Raw genomic sequence first — 23748 nt, forward strand, 5'->3', positions numbered from 1 at the left:
GAGGATAGTGAGTATGTACCCCCACTTCTGAGCCATACTTGGTCACATGCCTTTAACATTAGGAGGGCACCTTGCTAAGAGGAGTGGTAACGCTTGCCCTCCTAAAATAAATGGAGTTATCAGAATCTGTAAGGCCCCCTTTATAATAAAGAGGCCCCAGATATCCACACCCTAGGGTATTAAATACAGTGTATATTGCTAAACCTCATTAGTCATTAGTAAAAAGTACATAAAGTATATAAAGCACCCACACTGCGAAGTTCTTTAAAAAAATTAAACCATGTCTCCTGATGTAAATATGACATCAATTACATCATCCAGTTATAAAGATCATCATCAATCATAATAACAATCTGAAGTTCAATGTTTTTATGACCTGCAGTCTGATGATGCTAGCCTGTGTCTCTTACACCATCAAATTACAGATGAATGGCTGCCTGCTGTATACAAACAAACTGGCTGGGCATCCTGGGTGAACTCAAAGAGAAAATTTGGTGAATGATGTCACCCATGATCTTGGCTGGCTTTTTCAGAAGTAACAGCTGGTCAAGAATTTGTAATTTAGTGGCAGTAGCACTACTGCTGCAAATGGGCAGACCCTTGTTTGCTTCTGTTTGTAAACAAATCAGCCTATGGCCTATCTTTTAGCAGCAGTAGAACTACCTCTGTACTACCACCAAGCTAGCAGTAGTACAGCATTAGTGCTACCACTGTTAAATGAAAGATCCCTGTGTAGGTTTGTTTACAAACAGCAACTGGCCGGGAATCTGTCTTTTTGCATTGGTAATTGCCAAGTATAGTCATAAACATATTTGTTCAATGATGTCACTCAGGATTCCCAGTCAAGTTATATCAAAACAGTGGGTCAGTGGGTCAGTGTGATTGATGAGGATTTCCATCACCAGATGACATGACTGAAGTTGGATTTACATCAAGGTATATTTTTTACCTTTTTAAATAAGGGGCTTTTTCGTGACGTGGGTGATTTTTTTTTTTTTTTACTTGTTTGAGGAATGAGTGACAATGGGTTATAAGGTAGTCCATACTCATTTCCATTGGGGGCAGATATCTGGCTTTCCTCTTATTATTTGCATACCCCCAACAACCTTTTTTTGGGGCCATTAACATAGGGACAATGTGTTTGAAAGGAAGCTTTTTAGAGGAAGCCTTACAGGGTAGCCTTGCAGGGTTTAGTTTCAGAGATGAAGGTATGGGGCCATGACATGAATGGTTCAGGAAGATGCATACATTTCAAAGAGCCCTATGCTTTTTTTATTCTTCCTAAAATTCAAGCCAGCCATTTATCAAGGCCTAGGTAGCCAGGAAAGGAGAGGCAGCAAGCCCTGTTCACTTATCCCTACTAGCCACAGATGCTTGAAATGTTTACCTCCTGCTGGCCAGCACACTCATGCATTGGGGTTGATTCACTAAAACTGAGAGTGCAAAATCTGATGCAGCTCTGCAGAGGAACAAATCAGTTTCCATGTTTTTTATCAAAGCGTAAGTAAACAAGCTGAAGTTAGAAGCTGATTGGCTACCATGAACAACTGCAGACATATTTCACTCTCCAGTTTTGGTAAATCAACCCCACTATGTGGTATATAACAGAGTGCTTGTAACTCTACATTATATACTCCTGATCAAAGTGTTTATTGTTTCACCAGTTGCTGGTTGCTAAGTAGTTTCTGACTATTTTCATAATGTACTGCTTTAAGCTAGGCTCTGTCTATGTTTTGTTTTGTTTTATTAAAGATGATATTTTAGGGTTATGTGTGTCTTTGATACATCCTCTTGTAGTACAGTAGATAAGGGTCAGACTATGTATAACTACTCTATATTACCATAAGTATTGGTACACCTGCCTTTACACGCACATGAACTTTAATGGCAGTCCAGTCTTAGTTCATATGGTTAAATATTGAGTTGGCCCACCCTTTGCAGCTATAACAGCTTCAACTCTTCTGGGAAGGCCGTTCACAAGGTTAAGGAGTGTGTCTATGGGAATGTTTTACCATTCTTCCAGAAGCGCATTTGTGAGGTCAGGCACTGATATTGGATGAGAAGGCCCGGCTCACAGTCTCTGCTCTAATTCATCCCAAATGTCTTCTATTGGGTTGAGGTCAGGACCCTGTGCAGGCCAGTCAAGTTCCTCCACCCCAAACTCACTCATCCATGTCTTTATGGACCTTACTTTGTACACTGGTCTAAGTCGTTTGATGGAGTGGAGATTATGGTGTGGGGTTGTTTTTCAGGGATCGGGCTTGACCCCTTAGTTCCAGTGAAGGTAACTCTTAAGGTGTCAGCATACCAATACATTTTGGACAATTTCATGCTCCCAACTTTGTGGGAACAGTTTGGCGATATATCCCCTTCCTGTTCCAACATGACTGCATATCAGTGCACAAAGCAAGGTCCATAAAGACATGGATGAGCGAGTTTGGGGGGGAGGAACTTGACTGGCCTGCATAGAGTCCTGAATTCAACCCAATAGAACACTTTTGGGATGAATTAGAGAGCAGACTGGAGGCCAGGCCTTCTTGTGCAAGATCAGTGCCTGACTTCACAAGTGTATGTCAGTAGTTTCCATTTTCCAATCAAGACAGGCTCAAAGCCCACTGACAAAGTAAATGAACCATACTGTGTGAGCTCTAAAGTATATACAACATATAAAACCCAGGAAGAAAAATGTAATATATTGTGACTTTCCACTCCTTATATGCAGTGGATACATTCTTTTTTTTATTTTTAAGCCTAATTACATTTTATCAAGTACCTGCTGATCATTCTGGAAATTCAGTGCCCATGTAATATCCTACACACTAAACTGAAATCTCAAACAATATTATATGCCTTCCTGCTATCTTCTGTTAACTAAAAGACAACTCTTTTTATTTTGATGGAAAGGAGGAGATAGGGGAATGTTTACAGTCCAAATCAGGAGAGCAGCCTAGGGTAACAATGCTGCTCCTCCATAGATACAGTGCAGAGTTGTCATCCCAAGAAAGGAATTGTGTAACTGGCAAGATTCCCATGTTAAAAATGCTAAGCCACCACATCTAAGGACTGGTAAGCTACAATATATTACACTGTGCTTTAGGGTTTAGATATGCTTTAATTTGATTAACCATAACAACAAGTCACCAGAGATTGTAATTGTATTCAGTATGTAAACTGTAATTTGCTGGCTTATCTGCAGCCTTACAAAAAAAAAAAATAGTCTTTGAATATACACGCCATTAAAAGAAGTATTACATGGGTGAAAATGGGTGCTTATTTTGCAGAATATTTCACAAGTTAGACTGATTTATTCAAAGTTAAACATACCAACCGAAGAATGCTTACATCAAAATTAAAAGTTGCTCTCATATATAAAATGTAATATTTTAGAAATACATGCAATTTACCTTTTCATGCACACGGACTGCTGGTGGTGATATTCATGTCCTAACTGTCTTACTTGTCTATCTTTTTGAAGAACATCTTTTTGAATTAGGAAAAGCAGTCAATGCTGCAATACGTTCTTTATCAATAAGAACAACACATGAATATGTACCTTCTAGGAATTTTTCATTCATATTGGTATCGCATGTTCACCAACCAGCATTATTGCTTGTGCTGGTAAGGCCATTTGCAAATAGCTTTAACCTCTAATGGCCATAATTATAAAGAATATTTATTTTTTGATATTTTAAAACAAGGCATCTTATTGATTGATATAGGTAAGTGCTTTACTTTAGTGAAGTAACTTTTTCCTTATCTTTTTTGTAGGCAATATCATTATTTATGTAAACAATATTGAGCATATGTCTTTTTTTTATCAACTGATATTGTTATTTTCCTAAGACTATCTGCTCTTTGTTGCAGAGGTATGCTCAGTGGACTGTGGCACTCACGGTGTTTGTGTTGGTGGAGCATGTCGCTGCGAGGAAGGGTGGACTGGGGTGGCATGTGACCAACGTGTTTGTCATCCTCGCTGTACTGAACATGGAACATGCAAAGATGGAAAATGTGAATGCAGAGATGGCTGGAATGGGGAGCACTGCACCATTGGTAGGCAAACGACGGGCATCGAAAGAGGCACATATTGCTTTATTCTCATACAACATATCACTGTTACTTTGTGCTCCATCAAGGGAGCCACTATATTCCAACTGCAAATATAAAATATGTTATTGACTTCCATGTGCCATGATGATGATCTACATTACAATAATCTTTTGTGGTCACATGGAATGCTACATACAGTGAATTTGAGTTATTGCAACTGTGGCATACCTTTATGGAGCATTGCTTTGACAATGCTCATTTATTGAAATTAATATTTTAAATGAAAAATCTTGCTTGCATATTAATACAATGTTATTTTACCATGCTTATCCAAGGGAGAACCTAGTACAGTCTGCAGCACATAGTATATAAAGCAGAATTATGTTTTTTGTAGTAGACATCAACATTTATTAGCTTATATAACTTTTTAATAAATAAATTAAAATACATAAATAACAAAAAATACAAAATGCAAAATGCTAAATTATTATGATGGCTTTTTTATAGCATGAAGACTAATAGTGATGAACTTGTATAATTAGAAAGCCATTGTATATAAAGTCTTTCTCAAAATCTGCCTGTTCTAAGTTTATTGGAAGTTTCAGATGCATACTCAGACTGAGCAGGTATTGCAGTTAATTACCAAAAGAGAATAAAAGAATATGACAAGTAATATTGGTTTTGGTCTTAAGTTGGGTATATACTAGATTTTTCAAGAAAACATTTGTTTTAGAAACTTTTTTTGAATTTTCGTATCATTAGTGGGGTGAAATTGACATTCATTTTTGACCATAGTGATGAGAAAATTTGAAGGACGTACAATTTTTCTTAAATTAACTGTTTTCTAACAATGTAATGTTCGTTCAAGAAATTACATTTATTCCAAAACTGAATGTTAAAAGCAAAATACATTTCAAACAACATTCATCAACCCATTGAATTTACTGGGATTTTTCATACATTTCTTTATTTAAAAAAACTACGAGTATATACCCAGCTTTAATCCTTCTTCAATTGGTTTCTGTTCATATAGAGCAAGTTTTGTGGTTAGCAATTTAAACGTCCATACTTGTAAATGATAGGCCTCAAAATGAATGTTTGGCAGAAGTCTATTACACTGTGTTTTGTTGGTTAGTAGGGATGTTAGTTAGTAGGGAAGTTTGACTTGAACATAGGGTGTTCGCCGAATACCGAACATGTGTTTGTGGGAAATCGAGCTCAGGTAGAAAGCGCCATAATAAACTGCGAGACTATCAATGCACTGTGAGATCGCAGTGCATTGACAGCTGCTGATTGGCCAAAGCATGCACCTGACTTGCATGCTTTGGCCAATCACAGCGCGCTCTGCTGTGAGAGCCATGATTGGCCAAAGGCAGGGTGCCTTTCGCCAATCGTGGCTCAGGGGGGTGAGCCCATGCCCCACACTATGTAAGTATGCTTTCATGGCAGCCATACATAGTTTTATTGACTTCCATGTTCCATGATGATGATCTATGGATACCTGCGCCAAAATGTAAAAAAAGAAATTGCGTGAGGATCCCCTAAAATCCATACCAGGCCCTTCAGGTCTGGTATGGATATTAAGGGGAACCTTGCACCAAAATTTAAAAGAAAATGGAGTAGTGGTCCCCCCAATATCCATACCAGGCCCTTATCCAAGCACACAACCTGGCAGGCCACAGGAAAGGGGGCAGGGAATGAGAGAGCCATCCTCCTGAATCATGCCAGGCCACATGCCCTCAACATAGGGAGGATGCTTTGGGGTCCCCCTCAAACACTTTATCCCCATGTTGATGGAAACAAGGGCCTCATCCCCACAACCCTTGCCTGGTGGTTGTTGAGCTCTGTGGGTGGGGGGGCTTATCAGAATCTGGAACAAGGGGACCCCCAGATCCCACTCCCCATGTGAATGGGTATCGGGTACATTGTACCTCTACACATTCACCAAAAAAGTGTCAAAATAGTAAAAATGACTAGACAATTTGGGACAAGTCCTTTATATTGGAAAAAAGTGTCCATTCCATTGTCCATTTATTGTCAATCAAAGCGTTCGATGGACCGAGAAAAAAAATTGAAAAAACCCTGCCTCCATGGGAGGCTCCCGCTGACTGCAGTCTTTCTGCATTAACAGCTGTTATATAGCTGAGGGTGGAGCCACCTGGTGATGTAAATGGGTGACCCTGGCCCCTTCTGACATCATGAGACATCACGTAATGTCAGAGGGGGACATGGTCACTCATTTACGTCACCAGGTGGCCCACCCTCAGCTATATAACAGCTGTCAATGCAGAAAGCCTGCAGTCAGTGGGAGCCTCCCATGGAGGAAGTCTTTTCCATTTTTTTCGGTCCATCGATTGCTGTGATCGAAGATGAATGGACATCGCAGAGTACTTTTTTTTTAAATAAAGGACTTGTCCCAAATTATTTACTGTAATTTTTACCATTTTGACACTTTATTTGATGAATGTGTATACAATGTACCCAATACCTATTCACATGGGGGGAGGGATCTGGGGGTCCCTTTGTTAAAGGGGGCATCCGGATTCAGATAAGCCCTCCGCCCGCAGACCCCCACAACCACCAAGGGATGGGATGTGGGGATGAGGCCCTTTTCCCCATCAACATGGGGACAAGGTGTTTTGGGGGGACCCCAAAGCATCCTCCCCATATTGAGGGCATGTGACCTGGTATGGTTCAGGAGGGGGGCACTCTCCCACCCCCCACCCTTTTCTTGTGGCCTGACAGGTTTCTTGCTTGGATAAGGGTCTGGTATGAATTTTGGGGCTCCTACACCATTTTTTTTAAATATTGGCTCGGAGTTCCGCATCAAATTCATACCAGACCTGAAGGGCCTGGTATGGATTTTCGGGGGAGCCCTACACCATTTTTTTATTTTAGGGCAGGGTTCCCCTTTATTTCCATACCAGACCTGAGGGGCCTGATATGGATTTTGGGGGGACCCCCACGAAATTGTTTTTTAAGTTTTGGTGCAGGGTTCCCCTTAAAATCCATACCAGACCCAAAGGGCATGGTAATGGTCTCGGGTGAACTCTGCTTTTTTTTCAATGATTTTTATCTATATATTCGGGATCCGACAATACATTACAGCCGTGAGCAGTCTTAAATTCAATTTTTTCCTTTAGAAATGTCATTTTGCTGTGGTACTGCTCTAAGCATGGGAAAGAAGCGCTACTTTACAGGCATATGAAGGACACTCCCCAGGCAAGATATCTAAAGAAATATTTAATTTTTAGTTTCAATTTAAGCATTATTAAAATCATTGCTCCTGAAAAAACTGACGTTTTAAAAAACTTTTTTTTTGCAGTGATACATGTCCCCTGGGGCAGCACGCGGGTCCCCAAACACTTTTTATGGCAATAACTTACATATAAGCCTTTAAAATTAGCACTTTTGATTTTTCATGTTCGTGTCCCACAGACTTTAACGGTGTTCGCGTGTTCTTACAATTTTTTTGCCTGTTTGTCATTTCTGGTGTGATTTGAACTGGGGGGTGCTTGGCTCATCCCTATTCGCATGTTTGCACAATTTTTTTGCCTGTTTGGATGTTCTGGTGCAAACCCAACCAGGGGGTGTTCGGCTCATCCCTACTTACAAACCTTCCAGTGGGTATGTTGTTTTTTATTTAAAGGATAGGGTTCAGGAGCTTGTGGTGTGAGTGTGCAATGCAAAAGGAAATTAGAAGTACAGTTCTATCTTATTAAATATTACATAACAGGGAAAATACCCTGCATGCTAACAGGCCAGTTATAAGAAAGGAAATTAGGACAAACATTTCCAACCTCACATTTATCAACAGCATATATCATACATATTGCTTTTCCAGTTATAATCACTTTGTTGGCATTCTCAACTCCTAGACAACAGTAAAATGCACTAAGGTATAATGTCTGTTTATCATAATGTATTCTTCTAAAATGTATTAAAGCTAATTCATTTTAAACTCTGAAAGAGGTCAGCTGACATTGAGAAATGGGCACAGAAGTTAGGAGCATCCTCTTCCTCTTAAACACAGCTACTAGGTTCAAAGGGTTTTCCTACAGTTCTTGTAAAACAAAAGCCCCTTTACAGATATTTGTGCACAGAGAATGTTGTTAAGCCCTGCAGTAACTGAAAATCCAATGTGCTATCATAAGTTATAACTAACCATAAAGTGTTGCACTAAACAATCAATTTCATATATTCTCCAATATAAACAAAACTAGTACTAATAAAGATGCATATAAACTCATGCCATATAAATGTAATAAATTGCTGCAGTGCTCAAAAAATCCATAGCGTTACACGTGAAAACCATGCTTCATAGTGAAAGTCCAAAGTAAACATAATGATGAAGCTTTGGTTATGCCAAAGAATAGTCCTTGTGAGAGGTGCTCCACACTTTAGAAAAAAAGTGCCAGTGCCCCCCCCCCCCCTTTATGAATGCTCTCACCTCAGGGCCTGTGACCGCACAATGAAATTTGGTCAATACACACTAACGAACCACCCCCGGGTTCTGTGAGAAAGGCTGCTCAGGTGTCCTGAAACCTCCAAGAGTGGTATCTGCGTGATAATGGAACAAAAAAAGGACTAGATAGTGTATTATCGTTTAAAAATGACTTTATTTAAAAATCCCACAAATGGGTACTCACATGTGCAAGGTGCGTGCAGCGCTCCAGACTGTAACAGGCAGAAATGTATGTGCCCGTGGGTGCTATATTGGAGGATATATGAAAATGATTGTGTGGTGTGACACTTTATGGTTAGTTATGTGTTTTGCACATTATGGGATTATGAGCAGTGTCAGTGGCTGATAATTTGTATGCATATGTGAACACACAGGTGTGTGTGTATATATATATATATATATATATATATATATATATATATATATATATATATATATATATATATGTATATATATATATATATGTATATATATACTTTTAATCATCACATTGGTGGATTCCAAGTTATAGCTTGCAAGACTTCTACTTCAGTGCTATCATAAGTTGTAGGAAAAGGCACTATAGTCCACATCTGAGCACATTTTGTTACATTTGTGCCTTAATACCATCTGATTTGGTGCATGATTTTTTAGTAAGCCGTGGACTTACACATTCAAGAAATAATTATAGAAACAAAAAGCAAACACTACATTTTTGTGTTACAGATTGATTTAAATATCCCCTTTCTGCAATGCATAGAAATATAGATTGTGTTTGCTTGAACAACCAAATGTGACTAAAAGGGTCAGACACTGTCCCTAGTGGATTAGAAAACAGATTGTTCCTCTTAGCAGATAAGGTTTTCTGGATGATTACGGTCTCTCTCAACAGAATTACTCACTCCAGCAGGGTTACAGGTTTAAATTTAAAAAAAATGTACTTAGGTATTTTGAGTAGGAATGTAATAATTTTCAGGACATATCCTAAGGTATCTTTCATAATTCAAACTTTATCAACAATCTTAATTGAAGTCATATACACACTAAGGCATGATTAATAACTTTGCCTTACACGTAACTTTCTGTGCTCATTTACATGTTCACATCCAGAATCCTTTGTGCCTGCTTTATACTGTACGACTTGCTTGTCTGGAACAAACTGTACTGCCCATGTGAGCATCCTCCAGAGATCTATATGCTTCTATTTCTGAAGTTAACACTGAACAGTTTTGTTAATGTAGCATAAACATGATAATTCATATATCATTTAGAAGTAAGGACTCTTTTTTTCATTATGACTTAGTAAAGTTTTTTACTGTAGTTTTGAGAGTTTTCCTGTGATATTAATATCACCCGCATACATAGTCAGTATTAAAAAAATGCATGCTATTGGTTTACTAGTATTTCTTTCAGTTGCTGTGTGCAGTGCAATAGTGCTTCAACTGTCAGTATAGCATTTGTTGGGATAGGGTACAAAATATCTGTTTCTTAGGCCGCGTACACACGGGCGGACTGTTCGCCCAACTTTGTCCGCTGAACAGTGTTTGGGCGGACAGTCCGCTCGTGTGTGGGCTTTCAGCGGACAGTTTCAGCGGACAGTTTGACGAACAAGGTTTTTCGGAATTTCCGAAAAACTGTCCGCTGAAACCTTGTTTCAGCGAACAGTCCGCTCGTGTGTAGGCTTGTTCGTCAAACTAAGTTCCGCGCATGCTCAGAAAGGATTTACACGCCGAAAGTTATAATGCAGTGTATAGGACGTCGTATTTTTCGTCCCATCGTACGTGCCGTTCACGTCATCGCGCACGGTTTCAGCAAACTGTTCGTCCGTCGTGTGTGGCCATGTCCGTCCATGCTAATTTTGAGCGGACTGTTTGCCGAAACTGTTTGACGGACAAAGTTGGGCGAACAGTCCCCGCGTGTGTACGCGGCCTTAGAGTTGGGCAAACAGTTTGAGTTGAGAATAAGTATGGCCTGAACATCTCCTGTTTGCCCGTTCGGAGAACACACAGTGCATTCTCAGACCTGATTGGTCAAAGCTTTGCCGTTAGGACACAGTGATAAGCTGGTTGTTCAGGAGTGGGCCTGAAAGCTCGCTACTACATCCTTAACAATGGTTGAGCCATGAGCTGCCAACGGGCTTCCCCACTGACAGCTGAATGAAAGAAAAAAATCATTGCTGGCAATAGAAAAAAGTGAAAAAAATGTAGTGCCCCCCCCCAATCCATACCAGGCCCTTTGGGTCTGGTATGCATTTTAAGGGGAACCTCACGCAAAAATTATTTTTAAAAATAGCCCCCCACATAATCCATACCAGACTTTTGTCTGAGCATGCAGCCTGACAGGACAGGAAAAGGGGGGCAAGTAAGCACCCCTCCTCCTCAACCACACCAGGCCACATGCCCTCAAAATGGGGGGGGGGATTTTTTGGTTAATGGGTAGAGGTACAATGTACCCCATACTCATTCACATAGGGAAGGGACCAGGATCTGGGGGCCTCCTTGTTAAAAGGGGCTTCCAGATTCTGATAAGCCTCCTGCCCACAGACCCTCCAACCACAGTGACTCACAGTTTGTTTAGTGTGCCGCTCAGGCTCGATCACTATGGGGAGTAGTGTGGGTGGTGCTGCAACCACTGCAGGAGTGTCAGCAAGGGATGGAGCTCATCCCAGCTACTGTAGTCATTAGAAGAAGACAGAAAAGATCCCTGGTGCCGCACATCCACAGTGTCCTATGGTGGTATGAGACAGCCTCAGCCTGGGCTCCAGCCAGGCCATGCACCCAATGCATTTCACTCTGCCCCCAGAACATAGTCTTGGGGAACCCACAACCACAGCCCAAGGTTTTCAAGAAGAGGCCCTTGTTCCTATCTACAAAGCACCCCTATGTTGAGGGCATGTGGCCTGGTATGGTTCAGGGGGGTGTTCGCTCGCCTCCCCCCTTTCCTGACCTTCCCGGCTGTATACTCGGGTAAGAGTCTGGTATGGATTTTGGGGGACCCTACACCTTTTTTTTTTATATTGTAGTGTGGGGTTCCCCTTAAAATTCATAGCAGACCCTAAAAGCCTGGTATGGATTGGGGGAAGATTGCCACGCTGTTTTTTTTTAAACATTTTTGTATTGCCAGTAATGGTATTGTATTTGCAGCAATTTAATTCAAATACATTTTTATTGAATATAAATTTTTAGATACATTAATGCCAGACATTGAAATATTATAGAGTGTCAATTGAGAGAAGTTTGACATGAAAGGAGTACAATAATGTGAGTGAAGAAAAAGTATAAACAAAGAAAAAACGCATTTTTAGTAAAAGATCAAAAACCCAGCGGTGATCAAATACCACCAAAAGAAAGCTCTATTTGTGTCAATAAAATTATAAACATTTCAGATGGGTACAGTGTGGCATGACCGTGCAATTTTCATTTAAATTGTGACAGCACTGAAAGCTGAAAATTGGCCTGAGCAGGAAGGGGGTGAACATGCCCTGTATTGAGGAGGTTAAATCTGTCACCTAGAAATAAAGACACCCAAACATTTGACAAGTCCTTTATTAAAAAAAATTTAATTCCACAAAAAGTCCCTAATTATAAAGCCATGGTCAATAACAATTGTGGCAGCCAAAAACAAAAAAACAAAAAAAAAACAAAGACCCAGCGCATATGACCAATCTTGACGGTGATCAGACGTGTGATCTAAATCACAGCGCTATAAGGGAAGGGGCAGGGATGACGGGGACATCTAGTGGAGAATGCTGGAATCTGAACACAGGAAATTGCCTGCTTGGCACGGCTGCCATTCAGAGAATGCTTTGCAATTTCTCAAAGAGCGTAAAGCATTCTCTGACAGTGAACGTAAAAGCAGCCAAATGATGTGCTCATTCCTCACTGTTTTCTTTTTCCATTAGCATCACCCTTTCAGCACATAAACTGCTTGGCTCCTTCTGCTACTTCTTTCTCTCACATTCCAGTGTTTTTGTGCAAAAATTGTATGATGCTGATACCATGTCAAATTTAGGTATTTACACTGCTTGTACAATAAATGTATTTATGCAGGACTTTTTTTCTTAGAGAATAGGTGCAGGAACTCCTCCTTTCTGAGTCACCTCTTTTCTCTGCCCCTACTCACCTATGAGCACCATTCCTTGGTTTCACCCCCTACCCATCTCCCAGTACTGATTTTAATTTTTTTGGAGAATACAGAACCAAGTATAATTTTGTAATTTGTATGGAATTTTTATGGAATTTGGTAATAATAACACAAAAAGCACTAAAATAGATCCCCTGCAGATAGTAACAATAGAGACCCCACCCCCAGCAACAATAGATTCCCCCAACAACAATGGACCACCCGCAACAAAATTCCCCCCAAGCAGCAATAGGCTCTTCGCATTAACAACAGATCTCTCACAGCCAGCATCAATAGACTTTATAGCAGCCAACAACAATAGACCGCTCCCTCAACAGTAGATCTCCTCCCAGCAACAACTGACCCCCAGCAATATAAGACCCCCCAAAGCAACAATAGAACCCCCACCAGCAACAGTTCACCTCCCCATAGACCCCTTGTGCTGGAGGTGCTGGAGGTGCAGGAACTGCTTTCCCCCGCATTTCCGCTGCAAAAAAGCCCTGTATTTACGTATTATTTATCACAGAGCTATATTAATTTGTGCCTATCATATATTTCCAGACTACAGCTTTAAATTTGCAGTGTAGCTTTACCCTTAGCTTAGAGATTTAGAGATGACTCTCATTATCTTAATTATTGAGTTAACCCGTCTTGAATCTTTTTGCCATTATTGAAAAATAAAATAACATTTTGAATATTAAAAAGCATCTAGCATTTCAAAAGGTATCACTGAATGCATGATGTATGTTTTTGTACATCATGTAAACTTGCAGGATTTTACTTCTGACAAAATATGTCTCATTATTTTATGCGTTTCCCACTAACTTTGGATTGTGTAAAATGAACAATGGAAAATGATCAAACAAAGGCATAGACTAATCAACATTCTTTTGATCTAACAAGATACTAGGTTAATGGTGGGATTTGTAGGTTGAAATATTAGCCATATAAAGATAACAAGAGATTTAATGTATGCACACAGTCTGACAGTAACAGTTGCTATATTAGGATGCAACAGTGTAGCTGTTTTTTAGTTCATCTTAAAGCAGCCATACATGAGTCGAATCCTGAACTAATTTTCTTTAGAAAATCAGAAATTTCATGTGTTTGGTGATCTGATGGTGCCACCATTGATTTTGAAATTCGACCAAGCAAACCTTTGATTTCTTGTTAGAGAGTTTTATTGAGTTTTTAATTAAAAAAACATCACAGAGGTGTTGACTGAGCATTAAAAGAGAGGAGGAATGAACCTCTATAAAACATAAGCTCTAGTGGTAGGCAGAACAAACAATGAGTTACAAAATATAACCATTTGTGTTAATGTGGGATTATTAAGGCAATAGTACATCCAGTGTAGTGGCCTCAGGTATATTACAGAGATAGGCGAGTTGTTATGAAGAGGCCACTGGAAAAACTATGAGAAAAGCAGTGTTTCTATGGTTGGTGAAATAGTAGAGGGTGTTTAGGTGGTGTGCCTAATAGAGTGGATTGGGTAAACAAAGTGCACATATGGAGGTATGTTTGTTACTGTTTATGTACTGTAATATACTGGTGGGTGAAGTTGAAGTGTCATACAGCTGATTTAGGGAGTGTGCACTGGTGAGGTTAGGCTGCTCGGGAGTGCCGAAAGGGGTAGCTGTAGGGAGACTAAGGAGAAAGGCTGTGATCTTTCAGACAAAGGGAGCTTCAAAACCCTATAAGGGAAAGGAAAGAAAGTTTGTAGAAAGAGGGAATTGAGAGGAAAGGGAGTCCACAAGCTACTATCAAAAAGGGGATTTCCTTGCTTTTGCTATTGTTTGTTTCGCAGCTGTAAGGAGTTGGACAAGAAGTTTGAATTAGGTATGTAATAAACACTCAGGTCTCACGTTAAGGAGTGTGGTTGTTGTGGAAGGCTGCACCAGCATTCCAAACATTTTGGAGACAAGAGCAAAGATATTGTTCCAGAAGGTTTGGGCTATTGGGCAGGTCCACCAAATATGTAAGTGAGTGCCCTGATCCCTGCAGCCGCGAAAACAAATTTAGCTACTCTGGATGGTACTAAGTACCAGCGGGTCAGCACTTTATAGTTGGCTTCTACTGCTCAGACATTAGGGGAGGATGATTTGGTTGCCAGCCAGATCTCAGACCAGTCTGCAATGTCAAGGGAACGCCCCAAGGTCAGGTTTGACTAGACGTTAAGAATAGAGGGGTGAGATTAGTCCTCTAGCATATGGTTCTCTTTTACATGTAGATTTGAAGCTAGTGAATTGGTTTAGGGGAGTGTCTGTGTTTATATTGGGTGTGTGGAAGTTTTTAATTTGGAAGTATCAGAACAATTCTGATTCAGGTAGACCAAAGGTCTCTTAAAGAGACAGGAAGGGGATTTCTGCCTAACCACGATGAAGGAAGAGGAGACCATTGCTCCATCAGGTTTGTCACCTGTCTCAGGATTGGTGGGTAGTTAGCAAAAAAGATGTCTTAGATGCAAGCCTTAAATTTCACACCATGTTGCTACAGAAAAGAAAATTTGAGGCTGGGAATCTTCTTTTTTTTTTCAGGTCACAGCTCATGCACATGTCTTTTTTGATTATATTTCTGGCATGATTATACCATTAATGATTAGAAATGTGTTTGTTTTTCCAAAAATGTCTATTTGCCCGATCACTCAAATTTGACACAAAAAGCAGCCCTTGCTGCAGCCCACCAATGGTGCGAAATTCCTTTAGAAAGAAAATTCTTAGTTACGATTTTGGCAAAAAAAAATTGGGTGAATTTGACACATGTATGGCCTGCTTTTGGATGCACACACACTGGTGTTTGGAAAGTTTTTGTGATGTAATTTCAATTCAACATACAGGCATACCCCCCTTTTAAGTACACAATGGGGTTTATTTACTAAAGCTGAAAAGTGCAAAATCAGACTCACTTCTGCATAAAAATCAATGAGCTTCTAACCCCAGCTTGTTCCATTAAGCTTTGGTACAAAAACCTGGAATCTCATTGGTTTCTATGCAGAAGTGAGCCTAATTTTGCACTTTCCAGCTTTAGTAAATAACCCCCATTGTGTACTTAAAAGTGGGGTATGCCTGTACTTGTTCTGTTGCACTACAGGCTACCCCACTTTTAAGTACACAATGAGGTTTATTTACTAAAGCTCAAAAGTGCAAAATCAGGCTCACTTCTGCATAAAAATCAATGAACTTCTAACCCCAGCTTGTTCCTTTAAGCTTTGGTACAAAAAACCTGGAATCTCATTGGTTTCTATGCAGAAGTGAGCCTGATTTTGCACTTTCCAGCTTTAGTAAATAAACCCCAATTGTGTACTTAAAAGTGAGGTATGCCTGTACTTGTTCTGTTGCACTACAGAATTGTGAATACAAGTGAGATGTCTGGTGCCACATTTACATTTATCTAAGCTTAATCAGGCCATATGTTCTTAAATAGCACTTGTCAAAAACGGGTTATCTGTAATAATCTAAATTTCTCCTCTTGGTATAATAGGTATAATAGTACAGCGTGGCCTTTCAGGTATTACCCCCCCCCCCCCCCCCCCCAACACCACCACCACCACTTTGCTTAAAAGGGCTTTATTTTAGTCTGTTCTCCCCCCGTTCAGTGGGAGCTAGTTATCATATATAGACTGGTTCATAAAGAAGGGAAGCCTTGCTCCTTTTAAGCAAAGGTGTGGAGATAGCAGAGACATAGCTGGCTTCAAGATCAGTTGTGTGTTCTGGGTAGTCTGCTAAAAGAATGATTAAGCAAAATTGATTTACCAGTCTGTATTCATTTCAATTGCACAATTAGCTTCAACAATTGTGATTATTTTTTTTTTATTAGCACTGGGGTTTATTTACTAAAACTGGAAAGTGCAAAATCTGGTGCAGCTCTGTATAGAAACCAATCAGCCTCCAGGTTTTTTTTTGAACAAGCTGAAGTTAGAAGCTGATTGGCTACCATGAACAGTTGCACCGGAGTTTGCACTCCAGTTTTATTATTAAAGCAACTCCACTGATTGATAAAATTGAATAGTAAAATACATGTAAACCCTACATGAATAAAGTTAAGTTTCCTATTAATAAAATGCCATTTCACCTTTTTTCATTCTCTGTTGCATATAAGTGCTGCTCATCTCTATCTACATACTGTATATAAACTCAAGCAACCTCTTTACTTCATTTTTCAGGGAGGGTTTGCAGATAATGTCAACAGTGGTCCATGTCTGCATAATGTGTGTTGAAACATCCACTTACAGTCTTCATCAGAAGATCATGTAACAGGGTGAAAGTGCAGGAGCACAAGTGGGAGACATGAACTTGTATATTACTTTAATGAAAGCTGCAAATTGAAAACGATTGAAAATTACTTTTGAAATTACATTTAACATGTTAAAGCTTATATAGAAAACAAACAGCTCACCTGGTAGTAATTAAAGTTCTAATGGAACAAAATACTAGTTGAAAACATGTATGTGGTCATCATGTCAGTATTTTATTTACTCTCAAGATGCTACGTTACTAAATGTCCAAAACTGTGTAAGAGCATAAGGGGATTTTTATTAAAGGCAAATCCACTTTGCACTGCAAGTGCACTTGGAAGTAAAGTCGCTGTAGCTCTGAGGGGGACATGCAAGGAAAATAAAAAACAGCATTTTAGCTTGCACATGATTGGATGATAAAATCAGCAGAGCTTCCACTCATTTCAGATCTACCTCTTAGGTTCAGAGCGACTGCACTTTTAAGTGCACGTGCAGTGCAAAGTGGATTTGCCTTCCGTAAATAACCCCCATAGCCTTACTGTAGCACTGTAAGCCCCTGTACACACGGTCGGAGATTTCGACAACCAAACCCGTCGGATTTTGTCCGTCGGATCTTGTCCAAAACTGTTGCATACACACGGTCCGACTAAGTTGTCGAAAAATCCGATCTTTCAGAACGTGATGACGTAATTTCGTTACGATGGGACTAGATTCAGGCTAGTAGCCAATAGCTTTGATGTAGGAATTTGATCTGAGCATGCATGGCACTTGGTCCGATCAAAATTCTCTACACATAATCGGATTACGTCCGACCGGCCCAGTTGGTCGGGAAATATTTCCAACATATTGGAAAATTGGGTCTGACGGAGATTCGGACGGAATCAGTCCGATGCATACCACACACAGTCGGATTATCTGACGACGCGGTCCGATAAGACGCATTCCGATGGATTCTCCGACCGTGTAACGCGGCATAAGACTGCTCACATGATCTGATTGTACAGCCTCATTATATATTACATTTTTTTTGTGCTTTTATATTTGTTTTTACTTTGTTTTTACTTTTAATCTTTTAATTGTTATTATTACTATTATTTATAAACATATGGCCAACTATTTAACTTACTTCATGAATATTAGGGGAAAAATACTATAGTATACCTACAATATATATATATATATATATATATATATATATATATATATATATATATATATATATATATATATATACGCTTTTTCTAATGACTGATTTTTTTTTTTTTCATTCATTTGTCATATATTTTTATTCTGTCTCTTCCTTCACAAGTTAAAACCATTTTGTATGCTAAATCCACCATGTGTAAAAACATATTATCTTACTGAATTGCCCCTAACTAAGTCTAATAAAGTTAAAATTATTTTTATTGCTCCCCTTTGCAATCTGTTTGTTCTGCAGAGCATGGGGAACATTTTACTACTGGGAGAATGTGGAATTCTGTTGTGCTGTCTCATTGGTTAGTAGATAGGGTTCACAGAATCCCAGATGTTTGATTGAGAGATAAAACCAGACTTTCTTGAGCATTGTTTGTTTAATGGCAAGTCTACCCCCTCCTGAATTTACTACTCATCTCTTTTATTATGGAATGCATATTAAAAAGCTCTGAGTGTACCAAGTTATGTAAGAAGGGAGCTATCATTTTGAAAAACTGCCAGTCAGTGTCATGGGTTATTGCCTTGCTGGTAATTCCCCTGTATATTCAATTTTTAGACACAAGATAAAGCACTGAAGCTCAGTATTCTATCAGAAGCAATATGTTTTGCTTTTTACAGTCATAAGCTGAATCCCACTGTATATCACTATATTTATATTATATATTCTTCTGGACTATGTGGCTACCTAGGGATTGAGAGCTAGCATGCAGCTTCTCATTTGGAGACAGTCCTGTTTATACATCCACTGGATTTCCTTCTGAAACACGGCCTTTGTAGCAAAGGGTTATAGAACAGCCTTGGCCTAGACACCAAACAGGGTGTCTGCTATACCAGCAACATTGGCTTACACATAGCTCCCAGCCTGACTCCATGATATCCCAAGGTTGCCAACTGTTCAGAACTGGCCAGGACAGTCCCACTTTTAAATCAGTTCACTGCTGTGTCCCAGGGTGTGTCCCAGGCTGTGTCCCTGGTATACCTGTCAACCCTAAGATGATTTTCAATAAAGATATATGTTAGGGCCCTCCCCTCACTCTCTTCTTTCTGACCTATATATAATTTATAATAGCAAAGGATTTTATGACAAACAAGTTAAACCATTGATAGAGGCCACTGGAGTGATGTAATTATATCACAGCACTTTAGGGAGGAACACAGTTATAGGCTCAGACTTCTCCCTGTCGCCCCAGCATCTGTATGACATGCCTTCCCTGTTGTGGTAAAAGTACATGTTACTGCTGAACTAACTCCCAGCAAGTTTAACGTATATTTTTATGTGGGGAGTACAGCTGCCAACAAATAATGTCTCATTTATATATGACTGCAGGGCACTATCACTAGCATTACCATGGATCTGCAACTCTAAGCATTCCTCTTATCTGAATATTGGAAACTAAAACTAAACTAAAATCAGAATGTGGTGCATAGGTCTTTAGGGGTGACAGAGCTATGCATTATGGAGGGGAGGGTAACTTTTGGTTGTAAACTGGTCTGCAAGATGCACACTCCTTAGGCCGCGTACACACGCGGGGACTGTTCGCCCAACTTTGTCCGTCAAACAGTTTCAGCAAACAGTCCGCTCAAAATTAGCATGGACGGACTTGCCCACACACGACGAACGAACAGTTTGCTGAAACCGTGCGCGATGACGTGAACGGCACGTACGACGGGACTAGAAAACGACGTCCTATACACTGCAATGCAAACTTCGGCGTGTAAATCCTTTCTGAGCATGCGCGGAACTTAGTTTGACGAACAAGCCTACACACGAGGGGACTGTTCGCTGAAACAAAGTTTCAGTGGACAGTTTTTCGGAATTTCCGAAAAACTTTGTTCAGCAGACTGTTCGCTGAAACTGTCCGCTGAAAGCCCACACACGAGCGGACTGTCCGCCGAAACACTGTTCAGCGGACAAAGTTGGGCGAACAGTCCCCGCGTGTGTACGCGGCCTTAGTCTTAAACTATATATTGTACACTTTGTAGTGCATTACATAATCCTAAACAGAGCATGCATTTGGCTACATACAACTTGCCAACTTTACTGGATTTGCTGGGACATTTCTGATTGTCCTATTGATTGTTCATGGATCTATGTGTCCTGATCTGTGTCCCAGAAGCACTTTGTGAGCCTCACTAAGCCTATTAGACATGCATGCATTTAGTGTTACTGCATATACGCCAGTAACATTAATGACAGCCAACCATGAAATAGGGTAGCAGGAGGCTTATAGGGGTTCAGTATTAGAAACAGGTGACAGGAGAAGTAATGGGGAGTAGTACCAGAAGAGGGTGGGAGGGATTGCAGAGGTGAGCAGTGTTGATAGAGGGTGGTAGTGGTGAGTAGTGTTAAAAGAGGGTTGCAGGGGAAGCAGAGATAAACAGCATTCAAAGAGGGGTGCAGGTAGTGCAGAGGGGAACAGTGTTGTAAGTAATGAACAATGGGTAAGAGAGGGTTGCAGGGACTGTCATTTGCAGTATGCATGGGTGGAAGAGACCTACACTGAATAACACACATCTAGCACTGTTGAGTGATCTGCTGTTGGACAGATGTGTGACCTGCCTTCTTCCTGCTATGTATTTTATTGATCTACCCTGCACTCAAATAGCAGCATGGTGGATCGATGTTGGGTTGTCGCACTTTAAAATTATTCTGAAGGATTTTTTTTTAAATGTGACAAAAACATGTCATATTTACATGCTAATAGTTTTGGACAGACCAACCCTGATCCTCCTTTTCTGTGGTCCCCTATCGGAGCTCTTGGGTCCTCCCACCCAAGTGTCACAGAGTGCAGGTTGGGATTGAGCAGGCATGAGTGCCCCCATAGCAAGCCACTTGCTAGGGGGCACTCCTGCCTGCTTAATCCCAACCCGCACTCTGTGTCAATCGACTAATACAGCACGGCTTGGCTCCGCCCTCTACTCTCTTCTCACTGACTGTGATTGACAGCAAAAGGAGCCAATGGCTCCCACTTCTTCCTAAGGCTGGTTTCACACCTATGCATTTTGAGGATTTGCACTACAGAACGCGTTCCATAGGAAACCATGTTAAATGGACTGTAATGCAAATCTGCAAAATGCAAAAAGCACTAAAATGCATAGGTGTGAATCCAGCCTTAATCTCAAGTGAGGAGAGAGAGAGAGAGAGCAAAAAGAGATCAGCTCTCGAGCATGAAGCTGGATTAAAAACGGGTTTAGGTACAGTAAGAATAAGGGGATGCTGGGGGAGGTGCTGCACACAAAAAACATTTTTGTACCTTAATTGCTGAGAATGCATTAAGGTAAATAAAACGTAGAACCATTTTAAATAGACTGTACAGTTGTAGCTAGTATATACAATACATACATAAATAATTGTATTAATGAACAATACCTTCTTGCCTATGTTTCTGTCCTCATTATGATAAATCTTCCTGTATATACAGTATTTTAAAATGATATGCAATGATATGAATGTATAGTATGTAAAGTGATGAGTAAATGTATTACATATATTGTATCCAGCTTACTTTATGTTCATTAAAACCTTTTATCCTTCTTATCCACCTTATACAAAGATCATACTACACACCATGCATAACAAAAACCATAACTAGGGCCAGTTACCATGGTTAAAATTAATATGTGGAAAATATGTGAAAAGAAAAAAAAAACAATCAGACTGTAGACTAAGGATTCATTATATATATATATATATATATATATATATATATATATATATATATATATATATATATATATATGTTACAAATTCACAGAAAAATGCTCATATCTTGCATTAAAAACTCACTGGTTTAACATTTACTAACGTCAAATGTTGTAAATGCTTTAAATGTTAATGGTGAATGTCAGTAAATCCATCGTAATGATTGTGACTCAGTTTGGCACAGTGTTAAAAAAAGTGGCTTTTTTGGGTTGATTTAATAAAGAAATAGAGGCTGTTCACTTCACTCTTAGTAAATGAAGTAAAGCTGTGCTGACTTCAATCATCTAATCATGTGCAAGCAAAAATACATTTTTTGCACATGATTGGATATTTAGAGTAAAATATGTTTTTATTGTGTTTAACAAAATAGAAAAACATAGATAATTACCAAATGTTCATTACAGAAAATGGTACAATGTAATTCACGTATCCAATGCATGTCTAAACATAAGCCTAGGAGAAGTACCATTGTGTAGGTAGCTTGTAATATCAAGAGGTTAAAACCCTTATGTCTCAAAGTAAACATATTAGAGGTGGAGAATAGAACATTCAGGTTTGGTGTCAGGAGACATAAAAAATACAAAACAGAAAAAGGGGAAAAGGGAGAGAAAAAAGAAAGAAGAAAGGGGGGAAAGTTCAGATATAGAGCAAGAGGAGAGATGATCAACAAGGAATTGAGAAAACCTTGGTAGAGCAAACCTGTGTGGTGGAATCAGGAAGTGTTTCCATGTTGGCTAGGAGGTGCCAGAATCTTTCTCAGAGAGTCCGAGGTAGAAAAGTCAATCGAAATGAGCCATAGGACCTTAAATTTTGTGTCATTGTTTAGAGCTAGCACCTCTTCCATACACATGATGTCATTGACCATGGAGACCCACAAAGACAAAGGGGGGTAGTAGTCTTTTTCCAAAATATGGAGACTAGCTGTCTGGCAGCTGACAAGAAAAAGCGTAATAAATTGTATTTTTGGGAGGCTATGGAGCCTGGAAGCATGGATATTAAAGCTATCTCTGGGGTGGGTGCTAGTGGCTGATCATAGAGGCTGCTATGAATGGAAAAAACCTGTGACCAGACGGGTTGTATTCCAGTACAGTTCCACCAAATGTGTGGGGGGCCAATGGAAATAAGTAGAGATTGAGGGTCCCTGTACCATCTGGAAAGGAGTTTACATTTTTTTTATCCTGGGTATAGCAGGATATAGAAGATTTGTGTGTTAAATTGAATGACTTTTGCCAGTGGAGGGGGGGGGGGGGGGGTGGTGGTTGTTCAGCAGCAGGTGTTGTAATTTATAGAAGAGCAAATGTCTGGGTGTTTCTTAGAGAGAGCACAGCTGTTCATGAACTGTCAAGGTTCTATGAATTTGATGGGAGTAGAATAGATCAGAGCAGAAGCAGTATATATGAAGGGCCGTAAGCCAGTTACCATGGTCCATTGACACAACAGGGGTACCCGAAGTGGAATTTACAAATGAGCCTCCTACAGGCCAGGTAGAATGTGTGTAGGGCCAACCATATTGGACCCCATACCCTCAGGCAGTGTGGGGTTGTCAAACAATGACGTGCGGGGTGGGAGGTCTGTGGAAAGAAGTGATGACAGCCCTTTTTTGTACCATAGATGTAAGGCAGTGGGGGCATGGCCAGCCAGAACGGAGGACGGACGCTTTTTCCTTGTGCTCCGCTGGCCGCTTTGTAATCCACAGCCATCCTCCACTGTGGATCATCCTGCTCGGAAAAAAAGTGGCTAGACCTGTTCCTTGAGCTCTCCTCTACAGCCCCATACTGTTTTGGATGCACGTTGGTGTCTGCGGGCCGCACAATCTGGCCCGTTCGCGGGCCCTATTAGACGCTCGTCGGCCGCCATCTTGCGGCCTACTAGGCCTCCAGGAACACCGCGCTCGCCTGCGGAGCCCGCCGGGAGCCGATCCGACGGCGGAGGGCGGACATCAAGTTCGGACCTGACCGATTACAAGGCCCCTGTGGCCGAGGACTGCCTCATTGATCCCGCACG

General features: G+C 40.3%; 1 protein-coding gene across 3 annotated transcripts in view; it reads left to right on the forward strand.

Moving 5' to 3' along the window:
* TENM2 (teneurin transmembrane protein 2) overlaps nucleotides 1–23748 on the forward strand; it is a 1738186-nt gene that overhangs the window by 1395322 nt on the left and 319116 nt on the right. For all 3 annotated transcript variants that reach the window (XM_077473475.1, XM_077473476.1, XM_077473477.1), the window contains one exon: nucleotides 3865–4050. In XM_077473475.1, coding sequence (XP_077329601.1) covers nucleotides 3865–4050 — 186 coding nt within the window. The remainder of the gene's footprint in view (nucleotides 1–3864; nucleotides 4051–23748) is intronic.

Source organism: Lithobates pipiens, unplaced genomic scaffold (assembly GCF_037356315.1).
Source record: "Lithobates pipiens isolate NorthernLeopardFrog02 unplaced genomic scaffold, aLitPip1_a1.2 Scaffold_8, whole genome shotgun sequence".
Taxonomy (NCBI): Eukaryota; Metazoa; Chordata; class Amphibia; order Anura; family Ranidae; genus Lithobates; species Lithobates pipiens.